The sequence below is a fragment of the Babylonia areolata genome, chromosome 10 (assembly GCF_041734735.1).
Source record: "Babylonia areolata isolate BAREFJ2019XMU chromosome 10, ASM4173473v1, whole genome shotgun sequence".
NCBI lineage: Eukaryota > Metazoa > Mollusca > Gastropoda > Neogastropoda > Buccinidae > Babylonia > Babylonia areolata.
In genome coordinates this window covers 34,443,331-34,468,271 of record NC_134885.1, presented here as the reverse complement: position 1 = coordinate 34,468,271, position 24,941 = coordinate 34,443,331, and the positions used below count along the sequence as shown (strand labels likewise).

General features: G+C 41.4%; 1 protein-coding gene across 1 annotated transcript in view; it reads left to right on the top strand.

Moving 5' to 3' along the window:
- The window catches only part of LOC143286961 (kinesin-like protein KIF27), a 52,322-nt gene that overhangs the window by 3,145 nt on the left and 24,236 nt on the right, over window positions 1-24,941 (top strand). Inside the window, exons 4-21 of the mRNA XM_076594946.1 lie at window positions 1,002-1,088; window positions 1,596-1,703; window positions 2,914-3,046; window positions 4,364-4,510; window positions 6,264-6,335; window positions 8,035-8,130; window positions 8,798-8,919; window positions 9,855-9,956; window positions 10,858-10,938; window positions 11,982-12,094; window positions 13,965-14,100; window positions 15,041-15,124; window positions 15,932-16,018; window positions 16,320-16,439; window positions 20,742-20,861; window positions 22,453-22,649; window positions 24,204-24,316; window positions 24,939-24,941. The exon at window positions 24,939-24,941 is cut by the window's right edge and continues 172 nt beyond it. Coding sequence (XP_076451061.1) covers window positions 1,002-1,088; window positions 1,596-1,703; window positions 2,914-3,046; window positions 4,364-4,510; window positions 6,264-6,335; window positions 8,035-8,130; window positions 8,798-8,919; window positions 9,855-9,956; window positions 10,858-10,938; window positions 11,982-12,094; window positions 13,965-14,100; window positions 15,041-15,124; window positions 15,932-16,018; window positions 16,320-16,439; window positions 20,742-20,861; window positions 22,453-22,649; window positions 24,204-24,316; window positions 24,939-24,941 — 1,921 coding nt within the window. The remainder of the gene's footprint in view (window positions 1-1,001; window positions 1,089-1,595; window positions 1,704-2,913; window positions 3,047-4,363; window positions 4,511-6,263; window positions 6,336-8,034; window positions 8,131-8,797; window positions 8,920-9,854; window positions 9,957-10,857; window positions 10,939-11,981; window positions 12,095-13,964; window positions 14,101-15,040; window positions 15,125-15,931; window positions 16,019-16,319; window positions 16,440-20,741; window positions 20,862-22,452; window positions 22,650-24,203; window positions 24,317-24,938) is intronic.

Below are 24,941 nucleotides of genomic sequence, written 5' to 3'. Positions count from 1 at the left end.
CTGTTATATTTATCTCTGTAATTTTTATAGCATGCCTCATTTTGTCTGCATAATTATTTTTGTTCACATGTGGAGAAATTCCCACAGTGACTGAGTGAGTGACACTGAACTAGCTGCCAGATTTCAGTTTGATAATTAGAATGATAGCTTGTACTGTTGTAGGAATTTGTTGACAGTTTCCAATAGATCAGTTTCTTTCTTCTGAATGATGTTTAGTTTAGCAATTTGTTGCTACTCATAATTGTTTTACTTCTCTTGTTTGTTACCCATGTTATTATTGAATGCATCATGTTGTTTAACTTAACATGCTTTCGATTATTTCATTGAAGACATTTTTTTTTATAAAGTTATAGAACAGTTTCATTTGACATACTGATTTAGATTTTTTTTAAATACACAGAGCGAAAAGACCAAACAAGCACATACAACAGAAATTGCATATTTTGATAAAAAAAAAAAGAATCATGCTGCTTTAGAAAAAAAAGAAAAAAGTCAAAAGCTTGGTATTCACGAGCAGAACTGACACATGGAACATACTGCCCATCTCAGCTTCTCACCCAGCATGTCACATGGATTCCCACATTCAGTTTCAAAAGTCTCAAGGCATACCTCTTCTGTTCTGCCTATTATCTTATTCACTAATAATAGAATAGTAATATGCTTCTTGAACTTCTGCTTCTTGTGTGTGTGCTTGTGCATGTATATTTGTTGGCATGTTTGCTAGTGCACATACTTGTTTGTGTATGGTATGTCATACTTGAATGTATGTATATTTATCGTTCAATGTATGTATAACTGTTATTATAAATGCCAAGGGCTCCTTTTCTGGCATTAGCATCAGTCTGTGTTATTGTTATTATTAGTAGTAAGTAGTAATAATTACTGTAAATAGTATTGATTTATAAGTCTTTAAAATATCAGCCGATACACATTGAATATGAAATCTAGAATGAATGTCAGAAACTCTCAGTGGTCTTTTTTTCTTTTTTTTTGTCTTGCAGGAGGACACTTATATACAGTGTGTGGAGCCACTTGTCAGGAGTATCTTTGAAGGGTACAACTCCACAGTTTTCGCTTATGGACAGACTGTAAGTTGAGGTTTTCATGTGTGTGTGTGTGCTGTGTTTGTGTGTGTGTGTGTGTGTGTGTGTGTGTGTGTGTGTGCGCGTGCGTGTTTGTGTGCAAGTGTGTGTGCATGTGTGTGTGTGTGTGTGTGTGCATGTGTGTGTGTGTGTGTGTGTGTTTGTGCATGTGCGTGCATGTCTTGTGTCTGTATGTGTAAGCGTGTAGTATATGTGCATATGTGTGTGCCCGCATGTTTGTGCGTAAGTATGTGTAAGCATGTAGTAGATCTGCGTGTGTGTGTGCGTGCGTGCATGTATGTGTGAGTGAGTATGTATGTGTGAGTGGGTGAGGTATTGGATGGTATGTGTGTGAATGGATTTTTTAAATCAATCCAGAATTGAATGGAATATATTTCTGATTGTGTATGTGTATTGTAAGTTTACTTTTGTTGAATCTTCTGAAGAGTTTAAACCATTATACAGCTGGAAACAAGGCTATTCATTATGTGCTTTTTTTTTTATGTATCTTAGGGTTCAGGGAAAACCTACACGATTGGTGGAGGTGACATCTCGTCTCTTACCGAAGATGAGTACGGAATCATACCAAGAGCATTACAGCAGATGTTTGAGATCATGAAGGTTTGTTAACTTATTTGTGATATTTCAGTCACAGATAAACTTTGGGCATTGTGGTAATGAACGCTATTTTATAGATGCTTTTTTTTTCTTGTTTTTTTTTCAATCTTGTAATTGTACCAAATAGCATGACAATATACAGAGTACACAAAAAGTTAAGAACCACTTGGGATCTTGCACAGTCTTCTTCTTGAGGGGGAGGGGGGGGGGCATTGTGAAATGATGCTGAATTTCTGGCAAACAGCAGTGTATGCAGCCAGTGTAATGTTCACCACCTATAACCAGAGATACTTTCTTATACATGCATTTCCATTTCATGAAAAACCACAACTGTCTTTATAAAGTGCAGGTTAGCTGTACAGTTTTGTCAGAAATATCAGTTTTTCAAACCCACTTTTTAAGAGTATGGGACACTTGGAATGAGATCTGTGAGATTAAGGCTATTGAAACAGTGATAATGGGGTAGCAAAAAACACAAAACAAACAAACAACAACAACAAAAAAACAAAACAAAAACAAACAACCCCAGAACAACGCACACACACACACACACACACACACACAAACAAACAAACAAAAAACAACAACCACCGATTAGCCTCAAAGTGGGCACAAATGTGAGCAGGTTTGTACTACATGGACAGAACAAGGCATAGATGTCCTTTTACATTCAAAGGCTATTTTAATTTTGTATCCAGTAATATTTATTGCTAAGATAAGCTCAGATCAGGATATAAACCAAAAAGAAAAATTCTTTGTCACTCTTATTTCATGCTTTGTAATGTTGAGGAATTACTGCCCTTGTCGCCCATGGTCGGAACACTGATAATCAGTTGCCATTGTGCTAAATGCCTGGTCCCAGAAAACCTGAGATGATTCTATCAGTGTAAAAGCACATATATTCTGTTTATTTTAGCAATAGTGATGGTGTGTGTAGTGTGTAGAATGGAACTGTGATGGTGATGATATGTTCAAGAGAAAACTATATAAACTTTTGTGCAAGAAAAACAACAGTAGAAACAACAGCAACCACAACAGCAGCAAAAAAAACCAACAACATATGCACATGACATATGATGTGCGCATGTCTTTCAGTTGCTTTCATTCCAACATGCATGTGATGTACGATGTGTGTGTGTGTGTGTCTTTGACTTGCTTTCAGTCCAACATGCATGTGACATACGATGTGCGCATGTCTTTCATTTGCTTTCAGTCCAACACCCACGTGACGTACGATGTGCGCGTGTCCTATGTGGAGATCTACAAGGAGGAGCTGAGGGACCTGCTGGACCTGGACACCTCCAGCAAAGACCTGCACGTCCGGGAGGACGATAAAGGCAATACAGGTCTGTGTCTGTCCTGGGCCATGTGTCGTGTTGTGTTTTTTTGTTTTGTAAGGTATTGTATTGTATTATATTGTCTTGTATTGTCTTGTTTTGCATTGTTTGAATCAAATTACTTTTCAGTTGCAACAGATTTCTCTGTGCAACATTTGGGCTGCTCTCCCCAGGGAGAACCTGTCACTACAGTGAGAACACCACCCTTTTTTTTCTGCCTATAAGTGAACTTTTTTTGGCCTATCAGAGTGGATATTTCTATAGAATATTGCCGGAGACAACCCTTTTGTTGCCTTGCATTATTTTATGTGTTGAGTGCAAGCTGCACATGGGACTTTGGTGTATTGTCTCATCGGAATGACTGAGCATCCAGACCACAGCTCAAGATGTAGTGGAGGGGGAGAAAATAGTGGTGAGTGTGTGATTTGATCCAGTGCACTTAGATTCACTTGCTTCTTAAGCAGCCGCATTATGGTTGTATCATGATTTAGATCTGCGACCCTATCTAGTGGACATGATATAAGTGTATATGTATTGAACTAAATCTTGTTGAAGAAAGAAATCAAAGTGCTTTCACAACCAGTTTTCATGTGCCTGGGAATATGGATGTATGACAATTTAGATTTCAGATATACAGATAGAGAAGAGCAATCTGAGCACTGCCTAGTGGCAAGCTTGAGTAATAGTGAAGCACTCCGACATGACAGTGCCAATATCAGTTGACAAAAAAATGAGAGTAACGTGTTGGCCAACCTTTGTGGGAAGTATGACATTAAAGGCTGTGTCGGAGGTGGTGTAGGGTGCATTAGGAATGTGCAGACCAACCTATGTGGCGAGGTGGTAGAGCCAAAGCCATGTGTTGGCAGTGCCCAGAGTATGGGGACTGTGTGTGCACCGATAAAGTCCAGTCTGGACTTACTTTTGGCCCAGTCGTCCAAACAGTCAATGTATTTCTGGTGACATGATGGAAGCATAGTCTGTAAGTAACCATGATAAATGAGAGAGTGAACAGCACAGAGCTGGCTTTGCTAATATGTAGGTGTATGTGTGTACATGATTGAAAGCCTGACTGAATGACAGGAAATGAATGATGAGCAACCAAAGGCAGCTGTCATTTGGCTCTGCCCAGGTAGGCAGCCTGTTGTGTAGGGGACTCTGTAAAGCACTAAGAGTTTTGTCTCTGATCAAAGATCTTCTTCTTCTCCCATGCTCTGTGAGAGTCACTGGGGTGCTGCACAGAAGAAATGTTCACCAGATTCCTCCAGATCTGTTGGTTGTGTGTCAAAGATAAGTATCAATGATGAAATAAAATGAAAATGTGTGCAGTGATCGTGGGGGCCCAGGAGGAGAAGGTGAGGTCTCTGGATGAAGTGATGTCACTGCTGGAAGCAGGTTCCGCTGCTCGTCACACGGGTTCCACCCAGATGAACGAACACTCTAGTCGCTCACACTCTGTCTTCACCGTCCTCATTGGTAAGGGGGACATAATTCATTATGTGCTGTTAAAAGAATTGTTTTTTTTTGTTATGAGGTGTGCACTTGTGTGTATGTGTACATAATTCATTATGTGCTGTTAAAAGAATTGTTTTTTTTTGTTATGAGGTGTGCACTTGTGTGTATGTGTGTGCACAAGTTTATTGAACATGGATTAAGAATATTTATTTTTCGGGTCATTTTTGGTTCTTATTGTATTTAAACCATTTGCCTTTTAACCATTTCAACAATTTCCCATTTGTATCTTTTACTTGTGTTTTGATTTATTTTATGTAATTATTTATCTGTTTAATTAATTAATTTATTTATCTTGTTTCATTTTTGGCTACTGTTTGATACATGCCAATGGTAGGCTCTCAAGGCCTGAGTCTGGGTTTATACAAAGGTCTGGCATCTGCTTGTTCTTTTTTAGAAATGAATTATATCAAAGCAGATGTGGTGCAGCAAATACTGATTGGTCCGTCCACATGCTTTGACCCCTTGAGACTGAAACTGAAGCTTTGACTTTTTCATTTATTTTATTTTATTTTAGAAATTAAATGAATGGTTGTGTTGTGGTTCAGACAGTGGTTCTTCTGTTTGATTCTTCAAGTCATGTTTTAGGATTCTGTGCAAGCAGACATGAATTCAGACACACACACATACGCACCACCACCTCTGTCCTTCCTCCACTTGTTGACACTTTAGATGAGACTGGTTTCATTTTCAAAGAGGTGTCAAAGTGTTTGGACCAATCCATATGCACTACACCACATCTGCTTAAAAACAGCAACAAAATCTGGAGCTGGTGTCTGATTTATGATGCATAAACCCAACACACTGGTCAGGTCTTGATAGCCTACCCTAGGGATGAGACTGGTGTATGCTGGTGGGAAAGAAGGCACACACATACACCTCTCCTTCTTATTGCTTGTGTGTGTGTGAACATGTTTGATGTTGTGTGTGAATTAACATGTATGATATGTGTTAATGAACATATATAATCAGTAGTGTTCTGTGTGAATGAACATATATGCTCTGTGTGAATGAATATGTATAATGTGTGTGAATGACATGTTTACTGGCTGTGTCTGCAACTACTTGTACCAGAGACTGACATAAGCTTACAGCTTGGCCAACAGCAAAGTGAGAGCTGTATGGGCAATGGTCTCTCAACTGCAGTGGGAATTCATTTACAGCTTAGTCTTTTGTGAAGGACTATGACTCTCAAACTAGGTGGCAATATTGCACTAACTCTTAGTGTTGCAGCTTTGGGGGCTAGTTGTTCTTTGGGGACCATTGCATTGCTGACTGTCCTAAGCCCTCTTGGCCGAATGGGGATGTCACTTGGGCGAGATAGTACCATGATTAAGTTCTAGCCCAGGGATAGTCAGAACAGCAGTCGTCTCCACTGCATGGGTGCATGCTGGGTATGTTCTTGTTTCCATAACCCACTTAACGCTGACATGGATTATAGGATCTTTGATGTGCACATTTGATCTTTTGCATGTGTATACACTCAAAGGGGGCTCAGGCACCAGCAGGTCTGCACATCTGTTGACCTGGGAGATCAGAAAAATCTCCACCCTTTACCCACCAGGTTTCCGTTTCCGTGATTTTAACCCGGGACCCTCATATTGAAAGTCCAGTGCTTTAACCACTCGGCTGTTGCGCCCATAGTCATAGTCGGACACGACTGACAATCGGAATGTTGTGTGTGAATGACCTGGCGATGTGGGTCTTCTGTGTTCAGGTCAGCAGTGGACAGAGGTGGATCCCATGGCAGAAAAACGTGTCCGCGATAGTTCAGATGGTTCTAATGATGGTAGGTGTTTGTGTCATAAGACCTGTTGACTGGTTAAAAATATTTGTATTTTCTTTTTTTCTTTTTTTTTTCAAGAAAACAAAACAAACAAAAAACAAAACTGATGAGAGTACTTTTATCCCCCCCCCCCCCCCAAAAAAAAAAGGTTAAAATACTTGTATTTTCTTTTTTCTCTAAAAAAAATCTGGTTAAAGTACTTGTATTTCATACCCTCCATTCCCAAACTTGTTAAAGTACAATGTATTTCCCTTTGTTCCCCCCCCAGCTGGTTAAAGTACATGTATTTTCATTTTTCTCCTCCAAAACTGGTATATATATTTCCATTCCCCCCACCTCCAAAACTGGTTAAAATCCCCCCCCCCCCCCCCCTCCCCCAAAAAGGGTTAAAGTATAAGTATTTTCTTTTCTCCACCAAAACTGGTTAAAATGAATGTATTCCTCCCCCCCCCCCACACACACCCCCAAAAAAACCCTGGTTAAAGTACTTGTAGTTTCTTCCCCCCCTTCCTTAAAAAAAAATTTGGTTAAAATACTTGTATTTCCACCCCACCCCCCACCCCCCCAAAAAGAAAAGAAGGTTAAAGCACATGAAAAAAAGGTTAAAGTACATTTCCATGAAAAAATAGAACTTGTTCAAGTACATTTAATTCCATTTTCCTCCTCCCCCCCTTGCCCCCCCAACCCCCAAAAATAGATAACTGGTTAAAGTATACATATTTCCTTTTCTCTCCCCCCCCCCCATCCCCCTGACTGGCTGAAATACACATATTTCCATCCCACCCCACCCCCAAAGAAAAACTGGTTGAAGTACAAATCTTTCCCTTTTTCTATAAAAAAAAGAAGATTAAAGTACATGTATTTTGATTTCCTCTGCCCCCAGCGCTCTCCCCATAAAAAAACCTGTTTGAAATACATGTATTTCTACCCCTCCACCCCTACCCCACAAAAGTGGTTGAAGCATATAAATTTCCTTTTCTACCCCCAAAACTGGTTATAGTATATGTATTTATTTCCTCCCCCTCCCCCCCCCATCCCCCCACCTTCAGTCTCATGAAATAAAGAGGTTGAAGTTCTTGTATTTTTACTGTTCCCTTATCAGAATGTTGCCTGAATGAATGTTGTAAATATTCTGTTTTATTTACTGGTCCTCAGAGAAGCACTTAATGCAGTGAAATGCTACTACAAATAATTTTTTTCCAGTTCATTCTGCTGCTTCTTGTTGCTGATTTCACACTGATGCCGTTTGCTTAAATACTTGCTTAAATATATATATATATATATTATTCTATTTTATTTATACTATACAGAGATTCCATGGTATGTCCATGTCTCAGCCACCATGTGCTTTTGTTTCTTTGCACTTGTGAAGAAGGTTCTCTTCTTTCCAAAAGAAATATTTTTCATTCATTTAAGCACAGTCACAAAGTGGACATTGTAAGGTTGCTTAAAGCAGAAAAATCAAATAAACAGCTGAACAAACCAAAAGAGACTTACAAACTATATGTATGTGTATAAATCAATGAATATATAAATAAATCCACAAATTGATGAATGAAGAATAGATAGAAGCATATGTAAATACACAAATAAGTGGATAGGTAAATCAACATGCAAACAATTGATATTGACAGCATGAAAAGAAAGAACTACATACACTTTTACATCGGCTGCTGTGCTGTTTGCTTTGATATTGTTTCAGAAATTCCTCACTACATGTCAGGCAAGTTCCACTTTGTGGACCTAGCAGGCTCAGAGAGAGCGCACAGAACAGGCAACGTTGGTGATCGTTTCAAAGGTGGGCCCAGTAACCATGTGACAGTGTTAATCATTATGATACTACTACTACTACAACTACTACTGCTGCTGCTGCTACTACTACTACTACTACTACTACTACTACTAGTACTACTGCTGCTACCATTACTACTACAACTACCACTACTAATGATAATGCATATTTATAATGATGCTACTACTACAACTGCCACTGATAACACATGTTTTTATAATGGTACTACTACTACTACTAATCACACATGATTATAATGGTACTACTGCTACTACTAATGATAATGCATATTTATAATGCTGCTGCTGCTGCTGCTGATAATGCATATTTATACTGCTACTACTACTGCTGCTACTGTGCTGCTGCTGCTACTACTACTACTACTACTACTACTACTACTACTACTACCACTACCACTACTACTATTACTATTACTATTACTACTACTACTACTACTACTACTACTACTGATTATGCATATGTATAATGGACTCTACCTTTAGCAGTGGGGCACGGAGTGCTAACAATAAACATCAGTAACTTTTTATATGAAGACAGGCTTTATTTGACCAAAGTATTTGTGGCATTGCAATATGTCTGTAGTCACCTGTCTGGCTTAGTGGGATTCTAACATTGCAGTTTTTCTTTTTTTCTTTTTTTTCTTTTTTTTCAGAATCCATCCACATCAACTCTGGTCTGCTGTCTCTGGGTAATGTAATCAGTTCTCTGGGAGACCCCAAGAAGAAGTCCAACCACATTCCATACAGGGACTCCAAGATCACCAGATTACTGAAGGTGTGTTTGTCAGCTTGCACACTCTCACTGGGTACAGGATCAGTTCCTTCAAGTGTATTGTTTGGTATTGTATTGTGTTACTTTTAGTCTCAACAGATATGCTCTGTGTGAAATTTGGGACTGCTGTCTTTTTGGAGAGCCTGTCATCCCAATGAAGCTCCACTCTTTTTATTATTATTTTTTTCTGTCTCCAAGTGTATTTGTTTTACCAAGTAGATTCTCTACAGTATTTTGCCAGGGATATCCCTTTTGTTACTCTAGGTTCTTTTACATGTGCTAAGTGGATGCTGCTCACGGGACCTGGGTTTGTCGCCTTATCTGAAGGACTGGCACCCAGACCAAGATCTAGTGGAGAGGGTGGGGGAGGTAAAAATCCCAGTCTGTGTATGGGATTTGAGCCTGTGCACACTGGCTTCCTGGCCAAGTGTGTTACCATGAGGCCATCGCTCATGTAGACCTGTCTCTGTAAATTGTCGTAACAACAGCTTCACATTTCAGAGTTCTCCCCATGACAAGGATCCTGCATCCTACATTAGTGAGCACCTGTCAGCAAAGTTCTCAGTTTGATAAGAAGTTCCTGGCAACAGAAGATACTGTGCCAGAAGATGATCAATACTTGGCATCTGAAAAAGCTATTCTGTGAGCCAGAGGGTACATTGTTTTCGGCATGGAAACATACATGTAGGTGATAGCCATCAGTGTATTGTATTGCTGGTACAGCTGTTTGCATTGGAAGAAAATTTCTTGAATGTTGGAGTTGAAAACTTTGTTGGAATCTGGAATTGGCAGGTTAGAATTGTTTTATTTTTAAATTTTATTTATAATTTCAATATTTTGTTATTCTGATGTGTATTTTATGTTTATAATACAATTATGGTAACATTTTTTTTCCAATGGATGCTTGAGGGATTTTTTTCTGGTTGTGCTGATTTCAGGATTCTCTTGGTGGGAATGCTAAAACCGTCATGATTTGTTGCATCAGCCCAGCTTCAGCCAACTTTGATGAGACTCTCAACGCTTTGAAATATGCTAATAGGGTGAGTCAGGCAGTAGTTTTTGTTTGTATGTATGTATGTATGTATGTGTGTGTGTGTGTGTGTGTGTGTGTGTATGTGTGTGTGTGCATGCATGCTTGTGCAAGATTGTTTCATCATGTTAACACATGTATTAAATGCTTGAAAGTGAGAAAAGATTGGTTTATGAACTGAATTATTTGCATGTGTTTGAAAATTAATGCAGTGAGTGATAGTGGTACCACAAACTGTTGTGTGTTTGTTATTAGTATTATTATTATTTTTATGATGATCTTGATGGTGATGATGATTGATAGTAGCAGCAGCAGCAGCAGTAGTAGTAGTAGTAGTAGTAGTATCATTATTATGAACTGAAAGTTTATTTCTACCAGTCTGGTTTGGACAGCATACTAAATCAAGAATAACCCCCCAAAAAAACAACAACAACAAAAAACAACAGCAAACAAAACAAAACAAACAAAAAAACAAAACAAAACAAAAAAAAACAAAACAAACAACAACAGATGTGTGCACAAGCAACTACCACACCAAATAGTTTCTGATTTCTTTTTTTTTCTTTTTTTTTTCTCTGTCTGCCTTTCTATGCAGGCACACATAGTTTGCATGGTGTGTCTGTGTTTGCTTCATCATGTCATTTGAAATAGTCCGCCATCATACTGCTCTGAACTGCATGGTGTATAAACCATATTTGAAGGCAGTGTCACGCTGCTAGCTTTGTGTCTTGCTATGTTAAAGATTCTTCACCGTTTTCTTAACCGCTGTTTTCTCCTAGTTTCTTTGTCAGAAGGAATGTTTAACCATTACGTCGAAATTTTTTTTTGCATGGCATGAGGCAAACAAGCTGTCAGTCCGTGCTGTAAGAAGAGAAATGTGTGAATTGAGTGGTGGTGGTTTTTGTGGGCAGGCACGGAACATAAAGAACAAGCCTGTCATCAACAGAGACATACAGTCCATTCGCTTTGAAGAGATGCAGTCAGAGATTATGGTGGGTTCATGTGGTTTTTTGGGGTGTTACTTTGGTAAAGACTGTTTATCATTCATGAATTATGTAGGAATTAGGTAGTCAGCATTATTTATCTCGTTATGTTTTTTTTTGGTTTTTTTTGATGGGTTTTGATGAAGTAACAGGCTTTGATAATATGGTTGTAAAAAATATTTTTAACACATTAAAAGAAATGTTTGTGCAAAATGGTGACAGTGTTCAGTGGTTTGAAATAGTTATTGATTTATCAGATTTTTACACAGAAAAGAAATTTTTATTTATATAGAGAGGTTTTTATGTGGTCGGAATTTCAACAGTTTTTGATTTTTCAAAAAACAAAAAGAAAAAAAACCCCAACAACCATAAACTGTGGCATCATTGTTTATGGTAGCATTGGATGGGATGTACATTCTGTGATAGTTATCCGCACCACTTCAGATATGAGATGATGGTTTAAGAATTGTGAAAGATGATTGAAAATATCTGATATGTGGCCATAAGTTTTTATCTTTTACATCTTGTATCTTCGACATTTTGGTGACATTTGTTCTCTGTTCAGAGAGTTGGTGACAGCATGGGTGTCATTTGTTTGAAGCACCTAAATAATGTTCTTTCTTTTCTTTATAATGTTTTAAAAAAAAAAATTTCTCGAAATTTTTTTAGTTTACTGCAATTGTCAGACAGTACAGATTTGGTTCTGACATTTTTTTTTTTCTAATTTGTGAGTGAGTGTTTGAACATTTTCATTCAAAGACTTGAATATTTTAATTGTAATTCACAGACTATACATTATGATGTATTTTTTCCTAATCTGACTTCTCTTTTGTTTCATTTGATGATCTCAATGTGTCTCTCTGTCTGTCTGTCAGTGTATGTCTAATTTGTTTTTGGTTTTCTTTCCAGCTACCTGTTGGTAGCTTTGTTTCTCCTTGAAAGGTAACATTGCATATTCTCATGTCTATGTATTTAATTTTTTTTTTTTATACATTTGTCAGTAAATGTCAGTAAATATGCTTGTGATTGTGTGTGTGTGTGCGTGCATGCAGGCTTTGCGGGAAGAGTTGGCGCGGCAGAGGACGTGTGTTCAGAGTGCCTACAGCGACAGCTGTCCTGACCACACAGCCGGTCACATCAAGGATCTGGAGCAGAAAATTAACAGGTCAGAGCTACGGTCAGCTACTGTTAAAGCTGTTGTCCACCCATGCCATGCTTGCTGGCTTTCTCATGGCCTGCCTGCAACTGCATGTGTGCTTTGGCTATGAAGCCACATGTGTATCCTCAAAAACAAAAAACAAAAAACCCAAATTCCCCAACACCCCTCCTCCCCCCCAAAAAATGTGTATCCACCGATAATGGCACTGTGCATCTTCCACCTGTTGACCTGAGTTAGGATGATCAAACGTACCTATTGTTCTGGAATGGCCATATTTGTTATGGAAAACTGTAAAAATCTATGACCATTCCAGAAGTCATGGTCATGGTTTGTGTGTAAGGGAATAATCAACTGATATTCAAAAAATAAAGCAAACTAATGAAGGCACCTTTTATCATGACAGTGGATGGGAAAATACGAATCAGATAGTGTGTGGATGCGTGTGTGTCCGTAACTAGCAACAGAAGAGCCAAAGTTAAGAGAAAGCATGTTAACTAAAAAGATGGGTTATCTGTCATAATGGATCAGGAAGATGGAAAGTAAACCTCTCATTCTTGCACATGCCTGCACAGCATCACATTTGTAAGAATATACCAGCATGTACTTGAAATTTTTGAACATTTCAGTTTATTCCTGATTTTTACGTCATCTGTTCCTGATGATAAGATTAAGGGAAAGGCATATATGGATGATTCATCAGGCATCAGGCTCAGCACCAAGATGAAAACCTACAGAGCTGTTGTGCTGACCACCTTGTTGTACTGCTGTGAAACATGGACGACGTATCGCCGTCACATTCAACAACTTGAGCAGTTTCACCAGAGATGCCTACGAAAGATCCTCTGCATAAAGTGGCAAGACAGGGTCTCCAACCTCCAGGTCCTGGAGAGGAGCGGCCTGCCCAGCATCGAAAGCCTGCTGATCCAGTGCCAGCTACGCTGGACAGGACATGTTGTCCGCATGACAGACAGCAGGATCCCGAAGATGCTTTTGTATGGCCAGCTGAACGTGAACGTGGAAGACCGTGCAAGCGCTTCAAGGACACCTTGAAGACAAACCTCAAAGCCTGTGACATAGACATCGCTTCCTGGGAAACTGATGCCCTTGACCGCTGTCGCTGGAGGATGCTGTGCTTTAGTGGCATAAAGATGTTTGAAAACAAGAGAACGCTGGCCATTTAGGAGAAGCGTGAGCGAAGGAAGCAGGACTCAACTTCTGGAGACGTTTTCCCTTGCAACACCTGTGGGAAGTGCTGAGCATCCAGAATCGGCCTCTTCTCCCATAAGGACACACACCGACAGATAAGCCTGCCTGCCTACTCATCCGTCGGACCGACGGGAGACTCCATCATCATATGTATGATTCTTCATTTTGAACCAGATCACTATATGATTTGTATGTTTATTCCTTGGTGTTGCCTCCGTTATCACTTCGTTATTCTGATAATTGTTGCTCTGTTCATTTTGCTGCCAGGTCTGAGCTGCCTGTTTTGATTCCTTTTATCACTGTAGTATTTGTCTCTTGGTTTGTCACTTTTTTTTCATATCATGGTTCTTTTGCCTTTCTGAGTTTTTTCCATTAATTTGCTTTACCTTTTGTTTGTAGGTGTGTGTGTAAGGTTATAGGATTGTCTGGTTGTTGTGTTTTGTGACTGTTTTATGGTTTGACAGTCCATGTATTGTCGTTTATTGTTTTCCCTCTTTGTAATATCGATCTGTGTCATCTTTTGTATCTTGGTATTGATTGTTGGTGGGTAAACTTGATCTCTGTACTTATGAGGCAGATTGGCTTGTATGCAGGGATTTCAGCAGACATCCACACGTGTGTTATCAACACATCTTTCCGTTGCTTAATTTATGTAACTGTGCTGTTTCAGACTGGAAACAGAGTGTGCTCATTATCGCATGATTGCTGATGAGGCATACAAACAGCTGACGGAAATTCAGGGTCGTGACCTGCTGTCGAAAAGTCTTGACGTTAGGTTGAGGGACTGGTTGGAGCTGATGGAAGAGGTAGCAGTGTGTGTGTGTGTGTTTGTGTGTTTGTGTGTGTGTGTGTGTGTGTGTGGTGTTGCACTGCGTGAGTGGGTATGTGTGGTGTTATATTGTGTGTGTGTGTGTGTGTGTGTGTGTGTGCAGTGTGTATGTGTGTGTGTGTGTGTGTGTGTTGTATTGTGTGTGTGTTTGTGGTGTTGTATTGTGTGCATATATATATATATATATATATATATGTGTGTGTGTGTGTGTGTGTGTGTGTGTGTGTTTGTATATCTGCGTTTAAAAACAGGATGTATTTCGTCCTTTTATAATTAAAATGAAAATGAAATACTGCCTGCAGTCTTATTTCTCAAATTTGGCAGGTGAAAAACAGAATGCATTTTGTCTTTTTATTATCACATAAAAGATAACTTGTGGCATGCAGTCTTGTCTTCTTTTCCTGCATTCTTCTTTTCAATCGCCAAAGACGTGGAACAAGCTCCCTGATAACCTCCGTCATTCTGATTCCCTCGCATCTTTTAAATCTCGTCTCAAAACTCACCTTTTCCCTCAGCAGTAAGTTCAATTGTGGCAGGTCCACTTCCTTTGCGTCAGCTGTGCTTGACTATGTATGTATACATATGTATGTGTACATAACTACATGCATGTATATGAATGTGTATTGTGTGTGCGTGCGTTTATGTAAGTTTGTGCCTGCCTATGTGTGCGTATGTGTTAGGATAGCTGTTAGATACACATGTATTGTTAAAATGTATGTATGCAGTGTGTGTGTGTGTGTGTGTGTGTGTGTGTGTGTGTGTGTGTGTGTGTGTGTGTGTGTAGTTATATTTTGGTATGTGTATGTAACATAGATGTAATGTTTTATGTTACCAAAGCGTTTTTGTAAAGCACCTAGAGCCTATTTCTGGATAGTGTGCTATATAAGTATCCATTATTATTATTATTATTATTGCAGATCAAGAACAGGGTTCCAACCACACTGAGCAGAGAAGACTTGCAGAACGAAACCATCAAAAGTCTGCAGTCACAGTTGAACAAGGTAGGCAAGTGTTCTGTCTTCACTGTCGAAAACCTGATTTGTCTTAGGTGTTGTTCTGAAGTGACTAGAAATCCTGAAGTGTCATCGGTCATGTTTCGGTGTGACTAGAAATCCTGAATCATCATCATTGGACGTGCTTTGGTGTAAGAAGAATTGCTGAATCATCACAGGACATGTTAAGGTGCAACTAGAATTCCTGAATCATCATAGGACATGCTAATATGTGACTAGAATTCCTGAATTGTCATAGGATGTGTATGGTTTGACAAGAATTGTGTGACTAGAATTCCTGAATTGTCATAGGATGTGTATGGTTTGACAAGAATTGTGTGACTAGAATTCCTGAATTGTCATAGGATGTGTATGGTTTGACAAGAATTGTGTGACTAGAATTGCTGAATTGTCATAGGATGTTTATGGTTTGACAAGAATTCCTGAATCATCACAGGACATGTTAAGGTGTGACTAGAAATCCTGAATTGTCACAGGACATGCTTGTTGTGACTAGAATTCCTGAATCACCAGAGGACGTGTTCTGGAGAGACAGTGGAAATTCTGTATCGTCAATGGAGTGACTGTAGAAATCCTGAATTGTCGTATATGTACACGACTAAGTGTCTTTATTGAAACATGGGAGCATGATCACACTTTTTGTTGTTTGTGGTCATAATACATTTGCTTTTGTTAAGTTGACCTACTACACTTGCTTTTTGAAAATACATTACCTTTTTATTGGCAAAGATTCCAGCAGTTTTTCTGTTTTTGGAGATAATGAAGTAATCTTGTGTCTTGTGTGTAATGTTGCAGTGTCGTTCAGACCTGAAGAGTGATGAGGAGATCTTTGCTGACAAAACCAGGGAGGTGAAACAGCTCACAGAGCAGTTACAGGAACTGGTAGGCGGACATATGGACATCTGGGTTTATAATGATAATAATAACAATAATGATAATAAATAATGATAAAAATGATGAGATGATCAAGAAGATGAAGATGATGATGAAGAAAATGATGAAGATGAAGATGAAGAAGATGAAGATGAGGATGATGATGATGATGAAGACGAAAAAGATGATGATGAAGATGAAGAAGGTTAAAGATAATGATCATGAAGATAAAGATGATGATGATGATTATGATGATGATGATGGTGAAGATGATAATGATGACGACGATGTTTTTTTTTTTTTTTTTCAGGAGCAGCGTGCGGAGGAGAGCGCGGGGGTGCTGGGTGATTGGCAGGTCAAAGTTCAGCAGCAGGAACAGCAACTGGTGCAGCAACAGCTGAGGATCCAGGAACTGGAGGCTGCCCTTAAGGTGACCTTTGACCCCTTCCGCTGCCATGTTGGCACTTGGTTTTGATTATGATTATAATATATTATTCTACTTATATGGTGGAAAAAATCCACATAGGGTGGTCTCCAAGCACCTCCCATGAAATAGTATATATACACAGAAACATACACACACACACTCACACACACACACAGACACACACAGACATACATATATACACAAACATACACTCACACACACATGCACACAACACACACACACACACACACAGACACACTTCAAGATAATGATATGGATTGTAAATATGAACCATCACAAAAAAATGCCCTTTGCACATGTACACGCATGCACATGTGCACATATGCACAGAGAACACACACGCACATGCGTGCGCGCACACACACACACACACACACACACACACTTACACCAAGGCAATGATATGGATTGCAAACATGAACCATCACAAAAAATGCCGTTTGCACACGCACACGCACACACATGCACATATGCACAGAAAACACAGACACATATATGCATGCGTACACATGTAGTGAACACTCATCGACAAGCACACACACACACTACTTGGAGTCTTCAACAGAGGGGAATAATATAGGGTTCTATGACAAGAGAGGGAAACTTCCGTTTTCTTTTGATTTGCAAAAAACAACAAGAGACACTTTCTTTGTTGTGATGGTTTGTTGACTCACTTGTGTAAACAAAGTGAGTCTATGTTTTAACCCGGTGTTCGGTTGTCTCTGTGTGTGTGTGTGTGTGTGTGTGTGTGTGTGTGTGTGTGTGTGTGTCTGTGGTAAACTTTAACATTGACATTTTCTCTGCAAATACTTTGTCAGTTGACACCAAATTAGGCATAAAAATAGGAAAAATTCAGTTCTTTCCAGTCATCTTGTTTAAAACAATATTGCACCTCTGGGATGGGCACAAAAAAAAAAAAAAAAAAAAAAATTATATGCAAACTGCATTTACTGTTATATTTATATTTTTTGTATTCTCTAAACTTGGCACTTTGATCTGATATTCTGACACAACAACAAGAGCAGTCATTAATATCATTTTTTGTTCAAACAGGAACTTCTTTTGCTAAGCATGGAAGTTTTATTTATTTTGCAAACGTTTTGGTGCAGATAGTAAAAAAGGGAAATTACTCTGTAATGAATGCTAGTTTTTATCTATTCTATTCAATAAATGAAAAAAAAACCAACAACAAAACAACAACAAAAACCAGCAATCCCAAACCAGAAGACAACTGTTTGATTTCCTTTGAAGGTGATTTGTAGATTTTGTCTTTTCACAATTGTCTGTCAGCAGTGGGGTTTGTGAGACTTAGCTGGTGTCGGCAGATTCATGTGGGGGCTGTTGTTTGAGGGACGTGGTTGCGGTCTCCACTCTGGGAGAGACGCTCACTCAGTCTGGCTCCGCAACTAAGCCATTATTGTCGTTAGTAGGGGGCTTAGTAGGTGGTGTCCTAAGTACGTTAAAACAGAACAGGCACCACTGAACACCACCGAAGTGACTCAGCAGCAGTGCAGGGTCTCCTCTGGTGTGTGGCCTCCAGGCGATCTAACATCGATGGTTCCCTGTGGACTGCTGACGCTGGAACTGCGACGGACGAACCCGGGTGTGGCCGTGTATGGGGGAATCTAAATGAGCGGCGTGGGAGTAATGCCACTGAAACGGCGCAGATTATGGGGCAGCGGGAAAAAAAAAAAAATTGATGGAATTGCCAGCATGAGAGGCATGTCCTGGATTTATTTTCTTGAATATGACAATATGTGTTTCCTGTTTTTCAGTTGCATGAGTTAATATCACCCACCCCCAGGTTCTTTAGGATCCATTTTGACAAATGTTTTCCAGCCCTGATGTGGCTCTGTGTGACTGGCATGGCTGTTAGCATCAACTATTTAAAAAGTTAACTCACTCGGGACGACAAGTTTTCTCCCTTGCTTTTCCCCACAGACGGCCCATTTGTAAGGGTTTGGAAAAAAATTACAAAAAATACAAAATACTGTGTAAGAAAATGAAACTTTCAGAACTGGTTTATTACGTGTTGAGCTATTACATATATAAAAAAAATCAAATTTCTCATCTTATTTTTACAGTTTTGCCATATGTAGAAAATACTGCCAATTTTTCACCCCGAATCACCATACCCATGCTCGCTTTCTGCATTAAATTCGCTTTCTTCTTCGTCATCATCCACCTCTTCAATGTCCGACCCTTCAGTTTGTAGCATTTCAAGTACTTCGGCAACCCTAAAACGTTGCCGTCACTGCCTTGTTCGCTTCACAACATTCTGAGAAGAGCCCGCTTTGCTAACAGGCTGGCACGCGAGCAGACGACCGGTCAGTGACTTTGTCAGCATGTGTGCGAGACGGGCCACACATCCCAGGCTGACCAATCATACTGTTCGATTGTGGAGTGACCCAGAATAGCGCACTCTGCTTGGCTAATCACAAAACCACGTGTACAGCGCATGATGGAATTTTACTTTCGGAGAATGCTGTTCCATTCCTTCGTCCGAATCCGAATACGTTTTGTGTAGGAACGCGTGAGCATTCCTTCGTCCGGAGAGAGTTAAGGTTCTTAAAGGACCCACAGCTTTTTATGGCCATTGGTGCAGTGAATTCACAATCCCTGCGCTCTCCTTTTGCCTTTTTAACCTCCCCCAAATGGAAGTTCCCATTCCCACAAGGGTGGAGTGATCTGGAAAATTGGAGTAAAGTGCCTTTCCCAAGGACACAACACTATAACTAGAACTGTGCAATCAACAACCATCTACCTGGATATCTAGTCATCAGCCCCATCCACATGTAATATGCGGCTTCTGTTCAAACGTGTGTGTGTGTGTGTGTGTGTGTGTGTGTGTGTGAGAGAGAGAGAGAGAGAGAGAGAGAGAGAGAGAGAGAGAGTGTGTGTGTGTGTGAGTGTGTGTGTGTGTGTGTGTGTGTATGTGTGTGCATGTGCGTGCATGCATGCATGTGTGTGTGTGTGTGTGTGTGTGTGTGTGTGCAGTGTGTGCATGGATGAGTATGCACAAGTTTTTATATTGAAATGCACTTGTATGTATCCTAATTTCTACTGTATCTGTGTTTGTGTATGATTTTCGATTTATGTTTGTACCTTGTTATGTACTATCCCCCCCCTCCCCCCAATATTCCTTGTGACCCCGGTATACTTGGTAATAAAGACATATTCTATTCCACTTTATTCTAGAACCCATCACTGGTGAACACTGGGTAAGGAGTGCGACAACACCTTACTGACTCTGCCAGGGCACCTCAACAATAACAAATGAATTAAAAAAAATCAGTACATGTGTTGTGGCAGGTGCACTCATATAGGTACACAAATATACATGCAGGCACTCAAGGCAAACACCAGAACACATTCTTCAGTCCTGCCCCCGCTTGAAGGGGCTCAGTGACAACAACGTATAGCCGACACCAATCCTACTAACACACCAAGCTCCATGGCTTCAGACAGGACTTGGAGAGGACAGCATCATTCATCAGAGGTGCTGGACTGACACTGTAAAAAGGCGAAGAAGAAGAAGAAGAAGAAGAAGAAGAAGGGTTATGCTGCTGCTACTGTCAGGCATCTGCCTAGCAGATGGGGTGTAGCGAACGTGGATTTATCCGAACGATGTAACAATGCCTCCTCGAGAAACTGAAGGTGAAATTGAAATGCCGAGAAATCGCGGATCGCGTTGAGTCCGATTGCGGATCGAAAATGGAATTATGAATGGTACCACTGACCTGTGCATTGGCTAACAAACCTGTAGAAGTCGCCAGAGGAGGCGTAGTGGGTAGTGGGGGTCTGGAGTCGACTGGAGGTAGCGGAGGAAGTGGAGGTGGCGTGGGGTTGGCGTTGCTGAGAGAGCCAGAGGTAGAGGGCCCAGACTGATCGCGAATCGATTGCGATCGTGCCTTAATTTTAGCCCGATCTCCCAATCGAGCTACATAATTGTGCGACCTGTTTGAAGACATAATTGGACACAAAACAGAAACACCAAAGAATCGATAGACAGATAGAAAATGAGAAAAACTTAGCCGTATGAAGTGCACAGGTACAGGTGTCGAGATGGCTGCCGGAAAAAGAGGGCGCTAGCCAGGGGGACAAAGGGGACGTTACCTACTTCCGGGAGGTTATCGGCCGTAGTTCTCTCATTTTCTCCGCATAGGCGGATAGTAGTTTGCACAGGACAGGAATGTCAGACCCCTGCCGGAGTCTGCACTAGTTGGGTCACGGTAAGTATGTTATTTAAACGTAATTTTAGATAGAAAATTTCCTTTGTGGCAGGTGACCACACTGAACGAGAGCAGTGTGATGGATTCCGCCACTGTGGTGTCCAGCATTCCCCCGACATCCTCCCGGCGACCCAAGTCGGTGCCCGCCCATCTGCACAGCACACCAGATAATGTAGGTCCTTAAAAATCATTATTATCATTAATATTTTGTTATCATTTTTTTGTGTATGTTTGTGTATGTGTCTGTTGGTCTCTGTCGCTGTAGTTTGAGCGAAGGGTTGCGACGACCCCTGTCTCATCACTTGAACTTGTTGAAGACCAAACAAAACACACTCACGCATGCACATATGCTCACACACACACACACACACACACATGCACACACACACACACACACACACACACACACACACACACACACACACACACACATGCACACACACACACACACATGCACACACATACACACAAACATATTTTTTGTTGTATATTTTTGTTGTATATTTTCTGTTGGTCTCTGTCACTGTCATTAGATCTGGGGGTTTGGAACACTGTCACATCATTTGAAGACCACACACACACACACACTCATGCATGCACACACACACATGCGCACACACACACACACACACACACACACACACACATTTTTTGTTGTATGTGTTTGTATGTCTGTTGGTCTCTGTCACTGTCATTAGATTGGAGGGTTATGAACATTGTCACATCATCTGAAGACCACACACACACACTCATGCATGCACACACACACACACACACACACACACACACACACATATATTTTTTGTTGAATGTGTGTGTATGTCTGTTGGTCTCTGTCACTGTCATTAGATTGGAGGGTTTGGAGCACTGTCACATCACTTGAAGACCACACACACATGCATGCATGCACACATGCACACACACAAGCATGCATTCATGCACACTCTCTATCTCACTCTGATCATGTCACTGTCATCAGAGTGGAGGGTAATGCTTCCTTTTGCATCATGTGAAGACCAGCCCCACCCTGTTCCCTGTGGACACCCCCCCCCCCACACACACACTCATGCATACCCAGCCCATCCCTCACCCTACCCACACACCCCCACCCACACATCCACACCCACAAACCAACGCTCAGAAACTCTGTTGGTCTCTGTCACTGTCATCAGGGTGGAGGGCTGTGCCCCCCATCTCGTCATGTGAAGACCAGCCTCTGCTCTCTGTGGACACACACACACACACGCACACACACACACACACACACACACACATACACACACACACCACACACACACACACACACACACACACACACACACACACACACAAATCAGCTTTCAAAGACTCTGTTGTTCTCTGTCACTGTCATCAGGAGGAAGGTGGCAGAATTGCTCAGCTGCAAATACAGAGGGTCTGTGAGGGTGTGGGTTCAAATCCTGCTCTGGCCCTTTCTCCCAAGTTCGACCGGAAAATCAAACTCTTTCGGATGAGACGATAAACCGAAGTCCCATGTGCAGCATGCACTTGGCCCACTGAAAAGAACCGGTGGAAATGAGAGTGTTGTCCTCTGGCAAAATTATGTAAAAAGAAATCCAATCTAATAGGTACACAAATATTTATAAGCATGCACTCAAGGCCTGACAAGTGCTTTGGGTTATGCTGCTGTCAGGCATCTGCCTCACAGATGTGGTGTAGCATATACGGATTTGTCTGAACGCAGTGATGCCTCCTTGAGAAACTGAAACTGAAACTGTCATCAGGGCGGAGGGCTGCGCCCCCCATCTCGTCACGTGAAGACCAGCCCCGCCCTGTTCTCTGTGGACCGGGTGATGCAGAGTTTCCGCGCCCGCTCCCAGCTGCTGGTCAGCCGTCTGGAGGACAACGATGAGGTGCTGCATCAGACTTTCTCCGACGAAAGCGGCGATGACGACGATGAGGCTGTCGTCGACGATGTGCCGTAAGTGTGGGTTGTTTTGGTGTGTGTTGTGTGAGTGTGGGTTGTGTGGGTGTAGGTTGTGTTGGTGTAGGTTGTGTGGGTGTGGGTTGTGTTGGTGTGTGGGTGTGGGTTGTGTTGGTGTAGGTTGTGTGGGTGTGGATTGTGTTGGTGTGTGGGTGTGGGTTGTGTTGTGTGGGTGTGGGTTGTGTTGGTGTGTGGGTGTGGGTTGTGTGGGTGTGGGTTGTGTTGGTGTGTGGGTGTGGGTTGTGTTGGGGTGTGTTGGTAGGTGCGGAGATGGAGACTGGGGTTGATGTTTTCTGACAATGGTAACGATGAGGCTGTCGTTGACGTGGTGCAAGTGTGGGTGTGGGCTGTGTTGGTAGGTGTGGGTAGATGTGGGTTGTGTGTTGGTGTGGGTTGTGATGGTGTGGGTTGTGTGGGTTATGTGGATGTTGGTGTGGGTGTTGGTTGTGTGGGTGTGAGTTGTGTGAATGTTGGTTGTGTGGGTGTGGGTTGTGTTGGTGTGTGGGTGTGGGTTGTGTTGGTGTATGTTGGTAGGTGTTGGCTGTGTGGGTGTGGATGTGTGTTGTTTGGGTGTGGTTGGAGGTGGAGGGAGGTTTGGGGTTGATGTTTTCTGATGACAGTGGTAACGATGAGGCTGTCGTTGACGTGGTGCAAGTGTGGGTGTGGGCTGTGTGGGTTGTGTGGATGTTGGTGTGGGTGTTGGTTGTGTGGGTGTGAGTTGTGTGGATGTTGGTGTGGGTGTGGGTTGTGTGGATGTTGGTGTGGGTGTGGGTTGTGTGGGTGTTGGTGTGGGTGTGGGTGGAGGTTGGGGGTTGATGTTCTCTGACGACAATGATAATGATGGTGAAGTCATTGATGATGTGTCATAAGTGTGGGTTGAGTGGGTAGGTCTGGGTTGTGTGGATGTGGGTTTTATGGGTAGATGTGTGTTGTGTGGGTAGATATGAGTTGTGTGGGTAGATGTGGGTTGTGTGGGTGTTGGTTGTGTGGGTGGTGGTAAGGAGAGGGGAGTGGGGGTGATGTTTTCTGATGATAGCATTGACATGGAGGCTGCCGTTGATCAAGTCCTGAAAGGGTGGATTGTGTTGGTGGATGTGGGTTATGTGGATGTGGATTGTGTGGAGGTGACTGATCAAAAACAGTGACATGTTTAATTGAGGGTAAAATGATAAGGCTGAAAGCTTTTTTTTACATCATGCCCTTCCATTCCCCCCGCCCCTCCCGCACATACACACAAAAGATAAATGTATTGACATGTACATGTAAGACAAATTTGAACAAAAATTCATGAAAATGCAATGCAAAATATTAGACTTGAAAATCTTCACACACATGCACACACACACACACACACACAGCACAGCTTATCATAAAACAGTCCTTCTGACCCCTTTCACCTGCACACACACACACACACACACACACACACACACATAGAGAAAAAGTGTTAGCAGTACACTGCATGTCAACAGCAGCCAAAGGTTTAAGACTGGTGTTTCCAGGCTTAGGATCTTCATTGATTAACCTTAACCTTCAACAACCATTGTCCAGGCCTGAGGGGGCCCTGCAGAGGAGAGGGACGTACCGGGTGAAGAAGAACAAGCAGAGGGGGCGAGGGGAAAACAGAACCTCTGTGGAATTCTCTGGGCAGAAAGCGGAGTTAGGTGAGTGCTGTGCTTTCTTAATTACTGCCCTGTTCATGCTCTCTTGGCTTAAAGGGCAGCAACGAAGAAATGCCACCCTTGTCTGTCTTGGTCCAGTCTCTGAATGGTACCCCAGTGTGTGTTTCAGGGTGTTGGGTGAGTGTGGGGCTGTGGTTGGTTGGTTGTTGTTAGGATTGAAGTTAAGGTGGTGTGGTGTTGTTGGTTGTGGTGGTGTTTTTGTTGTCATTGTTGTTGTTCTTATTGCTGTTGTTGTTCTTGTTGTTGTTGATGTTGTTGTTATTGTTGTTGTTTGTGGTGGTGTTGTAGTGGTCGTTGCTATTGTAATTATTATTGTTATCATCATTGTCATTGTGATTGTTGTTGTTTTAGTTGGTTCATTGTTTTGGTTGCTGTTGCTGCCATTGCTATCATTGTAGTTGATGTTAATTGTTAGTGCTTTTGGCCCTCATGCTAAGGAGTTAGTGCTCATTATATATACCCATTTATTTCTATTTTTATTTCTTATTTTGATCCTACCGCTCCTCCTCCTCAATATCAGCAGCAGCAAGCAGCATCATTTTCAAGCTTTATTTTTTTATTCATTCTGATGATGGTGATTACCACACCCACCACCGTGTGACAGGGG